At 39.3% G+C, this 11,190-nt stretch overlaps 2 protein-coding genes across 3 annotated transcripts in view; both read right to left on the reverse strand.

Moving 5' to 3' along the window:
- Positions 1 to 121: 121 nt before the first annotated feature.
- Positions 122 to 3,329, reverse strand: rpsa (ribosomal protein SA). The gene is made up of 8 exons (XM_061748493.1): positions 3,181 to 3,329; positions 2,424 to 2,595; positions 2,225 to 2,343; positions 1,681 to 1,926; positions 1,472 to 1,600; positions 1,235 to 1,394; positions 1,123 to 1,161; positions 122 to 267 (listed from the first exon to the last, which is right to left on the reverse strand). Exons 2-8 carry the CDS (start codon positions 2,554 to 2,556, stop codon positions 173 to 175), a joined length of 921 nt encoding a protein of 306 aa, XP_061604477.1. The 5' UTR covers positions 2,557 to 2,595; positions 3,181 to 3,329; the 3' UTR covers positions 122 to 172.
- Positions 3,330 to 4,328: 999 nt separating this feature from the next.
- LOC133465550 (mitochondrial glycine transporter A-like) overlaps positions 4,329 to 11,190 on the reverse strand; it is a 13,361-nt gene continuing 6,499 nt past the window's right edge. For both annotated transcript variants that reach the window (XM_061748494.1, XM_061748495.1), the window contains exons 2-8: positions 10,342 to 10,434; positions 8,684 to 8,808; positions 8,406 to 8,490; positions 8,152 to 8,331; positions 6,109 to 6,277; positions 5,703 to 5,863; positions 4,329 to 5,369 (exon numbers count right to left, since the gene is read on the reverse strand). In XM_061748494.1, the coding sequence (XP_061604478.1) occupies positions 5,247 to 5,369; positions 5,703 to 5,863; positions 6,109 to 6,277; positions 8,152 to 8,331; positions 8,406 to 8,490; positions 8,684 to 8,808; positions 10,342 to 10,356 (858 nt within the window). In that variant the 5' untranslated portion in view covers positions 10,357 to 10,434 and the 3' untranslated portion in view covers positions 4,329 to 5,246. The remainder of the gene's footprint in view (positions 5,370 to 5,702; positions 5,864 to 6,108; positions 6,278 to 8,151; positions 8,332 to 8,405; positions 8,491 to 8,683; positions 8,809 to 10,341; positions 10,435 to 11,190) is intronic.

Genomic DNA, 11,190 nt, shown 5'->3' on the forward strand with positions numbered 1-11,190 from the left:
CCTTCACCTGGATTCATTGCTTCATAACATTGTTCATTAGATGGCTTTAACATTTAAAAAAAAGGTTGTGTCTTAGTTTGTCACAGAACGTTTTAGAATTAAAAAAAAAAAACGAGAAAAATGGTGTGCAACACTTTATTTCCTGCCATGATCTGTGTTTTTTTTTTTTTCTTCAAGACCAATCAGCAGTGGCACCACCCCAGTCAGAAGCCTGGGCAGTGGGAGCAGTGGACCAGTCCTCAGTAGTAGGCTGATTGCTCCAGTCCTCTGCAAGAGAAAAAACAAGAAACCACTAAAATGGGAAACTGATACTTTACACCCATTTTAAAATCTGCCTTATCGGTATCGGCCGATAATTAGCATTTTATGCTGATCGGCTTTGTCATAATTCACCGATCCAATCAATGCTCCACAAAAGACATATCCGCCTCGCCATTGTGCACAGTATATATTTGAATCCAAAAGCAAGTTTATTTTTAGCCTTGCCGCAGACCTGTAAATATCTGACGGGCAATAGTTTTTTTTTTTTTTTTTTTAAACATGGCGGCGGTGTGGAACAGACAACACGTAATGCCGGGATCAGACTACAAGACAAATTAGCTCTTTCACGACTCTACTATGTCAGACTACTGCAATAAAATCTTGTAATCCGATACCACCGCATCCCGTTTTTTACAATCAGTGGGCTTTATCTTGTCAACTCAAATGCGACCTGATACACTCGTTACCGTGGCGACAAGAGTGGAACGCGTCGACTTAAAAAAAATAAACTGGGGAAAACGTGTTGGTCACCGGTGCTCAGGACAGGACATTCGTTTAAGGCTTGCTTGAGGTATATTCACGTAAACTTAATACGATACAGCTCGCAAACAGGCAACAAAAAATTATGTAGCCTAGCAAGCTACTGCTAGCACGAACGGTTAGACGTAAACATGACATTGTAAATCGAATTTTTCTTTTACCATTTAGGTACACAAGTATATACAGTAAATGAACAGGTCATTTAAATAGACATTCCTCTATCATGTGATCGGAGATCTTTTTTTAAACCCGCTGATCGGTCCCAAAAATCCTGATTGTGTAAAGTCTAGAAACTGATGCATTTAAAATGACAATTCTCACCTGAAAAGACTTCCGTGGGCTTTACAGCTGTTGGCGCACCTGGGAGGGGAGAGGGGGTAGAAAATACTCAATAACTGGATTTGCGTGAAAAGTGAAACTGACGCAATCCTACCTGCTGGAAACTGTTGAATGGGCACAGATGGGACCGCAACACCCTCAGACCAGTCGGCAACCTCAGGCTGGGCAAACTCTGCAGCAGGCGCAGTCCATTCACCCTGGAACTCCTCCTTTCCAACAGCCTTCTCAGCAGCAGCCTGCTCCTCCTTCTCAATCTACAGTTTAAAACACCTCATTAGTAGGTAGATTTTGTGTTTAGCCTCTGCATTACCCTCTGTGTTAGAATACTGACCTCTTCAGGATCTCTGTAGAAGTACAGATCAGGCATGACCTCCCAAGGGTGCTCTCTGGAAATTGTGCCTCTCATTCGGAGAACCTCCCGGGCCAACATCCACCACATCAGACCCACAGAGTGGTGACCCTGAAACAGACATGTTATTTATTAGAAAACAAACTTCTGCATTGAAACAAGGTGTCAAGTTATTGCATACTACGACTCACCTTGTTGTTACAGGGGATGGCAATGTCCACATATCTAAGTGGAGAGTCAGTGTTGCACAGAGCAATGGAGGGGATGTTCACATAGGAGGCCTCCGTCAGTGGCTGGTGATCCGCACGAGGATCGGTCACAATCAGGAGGCGAGGCTCCCTGAAAGCTGCCTGGATCTGATTGGTGAATGTACCCGGGGTGAAACGACCATGGAAGGTGGTGGAACCAGTGGCAGAGGCAAACTTCAACACTGCTCGCTGAAAAGGAAACAAGTTGTCAACTCCAGTGGTTAAGGAATTTCATCCAGACTTTTTTTTTTTTTTTTTTTTTTTTTTTAAACTGGTTTACATTGTGGCTCAGGTCACCATCAAACCCCATTCATAGGACATCAGTCCTCAATGGTGTTAGCGAAACCCTGTCCAAAATTACTCTTGCACACTTCCGACACCTGAACACCAACAACAGTGCCAGGCTTTAATAGTGTGCATTTTCAAATTTAAAATATCTGTTCCATCTCAACAACACGAAGAAAACCACTTTAGAACTGAAATTCACCTGTCCAGTGTTCCTGGAGGAGATGACACAAACATCAGCTGGGTTTTCAATGGCAACAATGGCCCTTGCAGCCAGCAGCAGCTTCTCCCAGGTCTTTTTCAGGTTAATGATGTACACACCTTATATGAACAGACCACAAACAATGTTAAGATACCATGTAAAGAAAATGAGAAATTAGACAATATGCACCTTTCCATACCATCACTTTTTCTCTTGTAGACATACTGCTCCATCTGAAAGTCCAAGTTGGTACCTCCCAGATGGGTTCCTGCAGCCAGGAACTTCAGCACATCTTCCTCCTTCATTTGAAGGGCATCCAGACTTCCGGACATCGTGACCACTTTCCCCGAGTAACGAGTAAGGTGGGAGAGCTATGGAATGAAAGGAAACCGCTACATTGTGTTAAAAAAAAGGAGAAATGACCAATTATGTTACGTGTAATGGTAAAGTAACACTGGCTTCAAGCCAATGACTCTTTAGGAACATTCACTCAATCCCTAGTCTTTATAATGTGAACTATATAGTTCACTCAATCAAAGTAAATTTTTAACATTTAGTCAATCGCTGGAGTCATTCCGGGCACAGACAATTTGAAAAAAAAGTTCCTCCAGAATTACGGTAAAACGAATTCAGACAATTTCTACAGACACCAACTACATAGCACTTAAATCAAGAATTAAGCGTATCGTCTCAACGATCATACACATTTTAATGTATTCACGACAGTGCGATGTCAATTCGAACTCAGCCCAAAGCATGGAGTGAGCGCGTGTCACAAGCTAACTAGTTAGCTTCGAATGTTAGCATAACTAGTTAGGGCGATTTAAGAAGACTTAAGAGCGAGACGTCGAAATACAACCGTCACTATAGGTGGGTAAACGGTCGTAAGGCATTAATTTAAGTCTATGGATGGATTTGAAGGTTTATTAGTCGAAAAATACGGTTTCCGGACTCACCACGAAACAACGCCGTATGGAAGACTACCCACACGATGGGAAAAGAGGCCGTTAGGAGGAAATGGCGTCATATTTATAGTACATTCCTAAGCTTGTGATTGGCTGGTTACTTTCAACCGGGCTTGTTGTAGTTCTAATATTTTATCGAAAGGTGGCAGTGTTTAACCCTGCGAGGGTCCAGCGAGATGGTGCGTTGCATGGCCATCCCATATTAAGAAAACAAAGATGGAAAGACCATATTAAGACAATGCTGAGACGCTGACTCCTCAGTCAAAGTCTGACCTGAGCGGCAAGTGTTTTATTTGACAAAGATAAAGTGTTCCAGTCAACGTGACCATAGAATGAACAGCGTGTCCTTGGTACCTTGCTGAGAAACGAATCCAGTTAGAGGTGATTCTAGGATCAGAGGTTTATTAAGGGTGCGCAGCTCCTGGCCAGGAAAGATCAATTTCAGTTTTGTACATTGTAACGCAATTTCATTACCACATTTCTGGAAAAATAAACATACAAACCGCAACAGTTTTGGGGAAAGTCTGTGACTCAACCAGCAAATCTGATCAAGGTTATTTAAATGTTGAGCCACAGCGGAGGAATGGATTTGAATCATAAAATAAACAATTTCTGGGTCTAGACAACCTATTTTGATACAGCTGCACATCTACATACACATTAACAGTACACTGGTATGCATTTTGTTTTCGTTCTCTTTTTTTCTGGAGTAAACAAGCCCCATAGGCCGAGTGAGTACCAAAATGGATTTTGGACTTATTTTGGGGATTTTTTGTAATTAACATTCATATGAATTGAGTTTTGTGAATACGTTTAATACTAATATGTGAACTATTCTTGCTCTCTGTCCTAAAACAAGATTAATGCCCAAACCCCCATGTCATGTCTGGCGCTCCACTTACAATAACTGCTAACTTCTGTCATTCCCATTCCAGCAGAGGATTGCTGTACTTTTGTTGTTAAAATATTACATTTCAACTGGAAAAGACATTTCAGGTTTTTTTTTAATTCATAGCCTCTAATTTTCTTTCATCCTTAGATTTTGATCAATACAACTATAAACAGACTGAAATATATTGATGAATAAATGAGCGCTAATCAGGTCATATAGCTGAACGTGACAATGAAGAGAGTCCTCGTCTTATTTATGGCATCACTTTTATTACACTCAATAATTAGTCTCTCATTTCAAAAGCCTACACCATAGTGTTTAGATCATAGTCAATGAATTAAGAGAGCATGCAAGCCCAATATGCTTCATTGAATTTATGGTTTAATGCAAAACTTCTATTTTGGGAAGTAGATCAACTTTTACCAGACAGCTCTGTGTGTTTCATCTTTGTTGGACAAGACAAAGACTGACTGTATTGTGTTACAGTGATCTCGGGTCCAGAATTTAACATGCCTTGGATTTGCACAGCAGCATATCTGAGGTCATGTTGCAGGTCTTTATGTTAGGTAGACTCCTTCGGTTGAATCATTTACAGAGTTTAAGAGCAGGGTAAGAAGCACACGTCATTGTTGAGATTGAATATTTGTTTTATTGTACTATAAAATATAAATACTTAGGTAGGTTTTAAAAATATATACTGGTAACATTCATTTTAAGGCATGATTGTGATATAGGACTACAAACTGTGACGGTAAAGGCAAGCAAAATAACACAATAGCTACAAGATATCAGTGTGTGGTACAGAAGTCACAGCCTTTTCTAGAACATCGTCATGTATGTCTTACTGTAGGCTGTCTGGGCCCACTGGTGTACAACTCTTGACAAACCAAAACAAGAACTCTTACTGAGATATTTCTACACTGTGACAAATCGAAAAGTCAAAAATACTCATTAAAAATATAAGGATTTCTTAAACTAACCTCAGCATAACATTCTTTCTTCTAGGACGAGTTGTCTTTGTGCACATCTGCATCTCCTAATAACGACAAATACTGTACTGTACTTGTGACACGTTAGGGCCAGCTCCACAGGTGCATTTTTCCTCTTTTTGTCACTTGACCTTATCTCTTCTTTCTTATCTGTTAAATTGCCTTGACTTTCTTTTTCAAGATTTCAGCCCAATATATGCCATCATCTGCTCATAGACGGTCCACGCCATGGCGGACATCATCGTCCTCCTAAGGCAGCGTGGCACTGCCCCTCTTAAGAAGCCCTGAAATCCATGTTCCTTGAAAAGAAGATAAAACATAAGGTGTCATATACAGGTGAATCTCATTAAATTTGAATGTCGTAGAAAATTAGTTTAATTCAAAAAATGAAACATACAGTAACCAGATTCATTTAATACATTGGAAAATACTGTACTTTTAAGGCCAATTCCTACCTAATATATATTTTAAAAGTCTTTGCGATAATTTCTTAATGTAATAATCTAACTTCTTGAGATGATGAAGTCTGTGTTTTCGTTAGCTGTACACTAAAATCATAAAAATTATGAAAACCCAACCATTAAATATTTTACTTTTTTTTTTTTTTTTTTTATTTGATGTACTGTACTTACTGCACAGATGTATTTGACAGCGTCAGTCGTCCTCAACTGGGGGTTCACTTGAACAAGAGTTTTGACCACATCAGCAGGCTGGGTGACGAGCGAAGCAGACACCCCTGCTAGGATCCCACAGCTGAAGTTAGCCAGAGGAGCGAAAGCAGACACGTTGATCTCTTAAATGAAGACAAATAAAGTTATCAAAACGGGCAGCCGCACATTTGTTTGTCCTTGTAGTCAAAAAAGTAACCCTTTATTGTTCAAGTGATACAAGGTGCTGCACACTGTTAAAAGATAAACACTATGGAAAGTTTCCAGAAAGTGGTACAGATGTTATTTTAATAGTCTTCAATTAGAAACCCAGAAATATTGTTTCCTGTATCCATCTGAAGCAAACTGTGCTGCTTTTCTATTAACATACCGTTTGGCAAATTAGTCTTCATCTGGCTGTAGAACATAACGTATATTCCAGAGAAAGGAACATCTCGGAGTAGGGTAGCCATCAGGCCAGAGTACAGAGCCACGAGACCTTCTGTCCGCCACACACTGCGTAGAGCCCCGGTGACACTCTCATAACGGAACCTGCCACACTGAAGCAAAACCACAAATACTGTTATGGTAAAATTTATAAAGTCTGTACAGTTCATATAATATGGTGCCAAGGTCACACACACAAAAAACACGTAAAACTGCATGAGATGTCAACATATTACTTATAAGACTTTATAGTACCTCAAATAAAGGATTACTATGTACACGGACCAGCCACAAAATTCTGAGCACTTACAAAATTAATATCCAATACAAGAGCTCTATCATATATACTGCTCATCTTTAAATGACACTGTCAGAGCTGTAGGAAGATAACAATATGTTCATGATTGTGGTTATAATGTGCAATGGTGTATATAATGAACATATGGATAGTTAAAAAAATTCATACATCTCTGACAGTGTCAATTCAAAGTGAACTTAAAAGAAGAACATTTGATGCACAGTACTGTATTTTTTTTGTGTTGGCTATCATTATTGTGCAAGTGGTATAATGTCGTGGCTGGTTTGTTGGTTGGTTTATTTGGGTTTTCCATTTATTTGTGATGCTGACTCCAAAGTAGGGCCAGCCTCAACAAGGAGTTACGAGAAAAACATTCTAGCATTCACCGGATGTTACGTGAAGTAACCGGTACCATGCGCCCAACTTATTGTTAAAGGTAAAGTGTTACAGTATATTGTTTTACAGTAGTTAACCTGTTTTTTTACGCTTTGACAATTAGGGATTTTAATAAGTAAAAAGCTTAAAGTACACTGTTGATGTGATCGCCATCGCCTTTCTCATTAAGATTGAGTGTGTTTTTGATTTTATCTTCTACTAGGGCAACATGATGGAATAGTGGTTAACATGTCTTCTTCACATGTGTTCGAATCTCGGCTCCGGAATGCCTGTGTGGAGTTTTCATGTTTTCCCCATGGTTGTGGAAGTTTTCGTTGGGTACTTCTTCCTCCCACACTCCAAAAACATGTTCGGTTAACTAAAGACAGTAAATTGTCCATAGGTGTGAGTGTGAATGGTTGTTTGTCTGTATGTGCTCTGTGATTGACTGACGACCAGTCCAGAGTAAACCCCATCTCTCATTTTAGAATTACAGTGTACTCCCACGATATTGAAGTTCGCACCCCCGCTGAATTGCAGAGTTTTAAGCATTCATAGTTTTTTTGTTGTTGTTTTTTTGTTTTGTTTTGTTTTGTTTTTACAGTATAGGCAAGTTCCAATTCAGAGTTGCGCGCCTTCAGTGTACTACTTTGTGCTGCAACATGCCGGGTAGCACTGAGGTCTACTGGAGTGCATGCAGTGTAATTAACAGCAAGAAGAAGAGCCAGAGAAGGTCTCCAGTTATAGTTTTTGTTTCCACAGAGCAGAGATAATGTATGCCTGAGTTTTGTTGTATGCACTGTTTGTGTGCGGTGCTGCTCTGTGTGTTAAAGAAGCATTTTTTTGAAAGTTTATAATTTACGTCAAAATCTATGCAAATTTTTGTTAGTCCGTCTATGGTGTTTCGAAATATGTGTTAGCATTAAGCTAATGGACTTTCGTTAGATTAAATAAAATGGTTTGGTTTAACATTTTGATGTTTAAATATACGGTATTTCATTCTCTTTTGTTTTCTGTGTCATTTCTACAGTACGCTTCAACTGGGAGTGACAAAAACAGCTTGAAGCAAGCATGCTTTTCCTCCAATTTGGAGAACTGCGCGAGCAAGAGAGTGTGACCAGGTGCTAAAGAAATTTCAAAAAGGGAGTTTTAATAAGTTTAAATGTGTTTAAAGCATGTGGGTGGGATAAACTATGTAACTGGTACTTAGTTTACAGTTGTAGGTAGAAGTCAACCATAGAAATCTCACTGTATTACTGCCATTTTGATGTTCCTATTTAATATTGCTCTTGTTCTCCTCCTGTGCTTTCCTACTTCATATCGAGTCTTGATGACCGTAACAGGGAGCATGAGGACCCCAGCCACGGTCCTGGCCCCACCTCCCAGTAGCACAGCACCTAAGGCCCCCGGGCTCTTCCCCTGGAAGAAGTGCTGCTTCAATGAGTAGTAAGTGCTGAAGTAGAGTCCCACACCAGGGATGGTCCTCATGAACGACTGGGTGAACAAAAACAGGAGCGAGTGGAGTGATCAGCATGAAAGAATTCTGTCGTGAGTTTTGCCATTCTAACCGGTGAAACTCCTTTCCACAGTCCCAGCAGCCTCTCGGTCCGCACCACATTCACTAGTACTCTCATCATCCCTACGCGGCCGGAACTGAAAGAACAACATTCGGATAAGTGGTTAAAAAAAAAAAAAAAATAATACTGCACTACGACGTGTTCCTATGTGCTGCAAGTGCCATACAAAGGTCACCCCAAGTCAAAGTTACATTTTAGGCTTCATCCAGTCAATCGAGTGTAAAACAAGGGAAGCATCACAAGACGAACGTGCGCGTGTTTACCCTTACCCAGGCTGCACGCAACTCTGCAACATTTGCAGACGTGTCTTGACCAAGTCGAGGGGCTGGAAAAGCAGTGTGGAGCAAGTTCCACTTAGAGCACCACACATGAAGGCTTTGATAGCTGGGTGAGCCTAAAGAGGTTGGAGGAGTGATGATTTTTATATGCACCCACAGATGAGACTGATAATTGAAGATTTGGGTTTACTATGAGTTATATTTCTATGCATCTAGCTACATTAAAACACTTGCTGGCCACAACAATAGGTCCAATCTTATTACTGTAGATCAAGACAAGAGTTTTACAAAAAAATGATTGACACTGCAAAAGAGGCATTCATTTATACAAGCTTTTTAACTGACATATTGTATTTCAATGCTATAATACAATTATCGTTATCCACGAAGGTTCACATTTACTGTTTTGAAACCAAACTGAAACAAATATCAAAGCACATCATTATTTCTTGAAGATGTCAAATCTTGATGTCAATTTACATAACAGAATTTTTTTTTGAAGTGGTTAAATAGTATGATGAATATCAAATATGGGTATGAAACAAATCAGCCTTAGACTAATAGTTTGTTCAAATATTGTTCAAGTTACTGCAAAAAGTAGTTTTGTAACAAAAAAATGCTTGTAATATCTCAACATTATTATTCATTACATTTGACAATTTCAAATTTGGTACAGAAGAATCATAAAATGATGTGGCAGGCCGGATCTGGCCCTGGGCCTCGAGTTTGACACGTGGTCTTATACGTACATTTACTAAACTATGTATCTCGTGCCTTATCTGCAGTTATTATAATAGCGTTAAAATGCAGAAAATATAACCTAACTACAGTGCTAGAAAGTGGCATGTCTCCTGCATGCATCATGACGTGTGGTAAATTCTTGATCACATTTTTGTCACTGCTATTTTGAACTAACAAACAACTAAATTCAACTTAATATGAAGAAGATATTTTACAGTCTAATTTGATCCTGAAGTTACATTTTGCAGCATCAAATCACCAAAACCTGTGCCACTATGCAGCAGTGGAGCACAATCACTCCACCAACTTCATGCGCAATCAGGCATATGAGGTTGCCAGGATGACGTAATCCAGTGGTTTTCAAATTTTTAACAGCAAATAACACCTCAAAAGCTACTTGGCTCTCCAAGTACCACCATCATGACCAACATTAAAATACAGTAGCGTAGTGGGCACAAGTGTTCTAATACTATGGTATCCCACTGTAATGCACAGTTTGAACATTAGCACTGCACTTGAATATAACAAAATAAAGGACTTAAGTACTGATTCAATTTAGATGTATATAAAAGTTAAACATTTTACTTAAATACATCTTTACAAACAAACAGTTCTAAAAGATGCAATGCAAATGTATTGTACTTCAAAGTTAAATACAACTCAACTGTACTTAAATGTACTGTACTGTGTAAAAAAAAAAAAAAAAAAACTTTAAGCCACAGTAACATTATGCAGTTTGACCTTTAAATTCAGTGGTTCTTTGATATAAGACTAGAGAGAGCCCACATACCACTAGTGGTACTCACACTTTAAGAGCCACTGGTGTAAACCATGACATTTTCACTGCTCTATAAATTGTTGACAACGCATAAGAAAATATGTTTGTAAAAACTCAAGTTAAAACATACCAATGACAGGTCCATAGTTCGTACGGGACTTGAGCGGGTTGACTAAAGTTTCTGCTCCTTTTTTGCACCTTCACTCTGCAGACGCTCTTCTTTCTGACAAGAGGAAACACTGATACGTTACAGTACTTGCCGCAATCCAGTCAACCAACACAACACTCTTAGGATTTTGTCTGATGATGCAAACCAGGGTTTGACAAGTGGAGATGATATGGCACATGATCACACTCTGTTTGTGCCGGGCCCCTTTAAAACTACACAAAAATTATACACAAGTCACAAGATCAACAATTTGTTTTGTTTTTTTTGCTTGTGACCAGCTGACTTGACACACAGCTACTCATTAACAAACCAAAGGTCACTTAATAGGATTTGGCTCCATGTGCCCCTGTTGTGTGATTTTACCATACGACTCTTGAAATTGGGATATTTCACTGTCATGATCACGGATTTCAAAAATTCTTTAAAAAAATATCTGAGTTATCACAACACCAGTCCAGTTCTGGGGTACACTACACCTCCCAAGGTCTGCAACAAAAGAGGTCCCATCCAAATCTGATGTGGCATTTCAAAATAAAAGACTCTTGAAATTGGTATATTTCACTGACATAATCATGGATTTAAAAAATTCATTGAAAAAGATCTGTGAGTTATCGCAACACCAGTGCAGTTCTAGGGGACACTACACCTCCCCAGGTCTCCAACAATAGAGGTGCCATCCAAATCTGATGTGGCATTTCAAAATAAAAGACGCTTGAAATTGGCATATTTCACTGTCATGGACACGGATTTCAAAAATTATTTTAAAAAAAATCTGATTTATCACAACACCAGTCCAGTTCTGGGGGACAC

Source organism: Phyllopteryx taeniolatus, chromosome 16 (genome assembly GCF_024500385.1).
Source record: "Phyllopteryx taeniolatus isolate TA_2022b chromosome 16, UOR_Ptae_1.2, whole genome shotgun sequence".
Taxonomy (NCBI): Eukaryota; Metazoa; Chordata; class Actinopteri; order Syngnathiformes; family Syngnathidae; genus Phyllopteryx; species Phyllopteryx taeniolatus.

What these genes read in the sequence shown, in the direction of transcription:
- rpsa (XM_061748493.1), bottom strand. Translation starts at nt 2,556, where the DNA reads ATGTCCGGAAGTCTGGATGCCCTTCAAATGAAGGAGGAAGATGTGCTG. An exon ending in CTACAAGAGAAAAAGTGATG is followed by an intron (nt 2,344 to 2,423) that starts GTATGGAAAGGT and finishes TGTTCATATAAG; the next exon opens with GTGTGTACATCATTAACCTG. An exon ending in CATTCAACAGTTTCCAGCAG is followed by an intron (nt 1,162 to 1,234) that starts GTAGGATTGCGT and finishes CTCCCCTCCCAG; the next exon opens with GTGCGCCAACAGCTGTAAAG.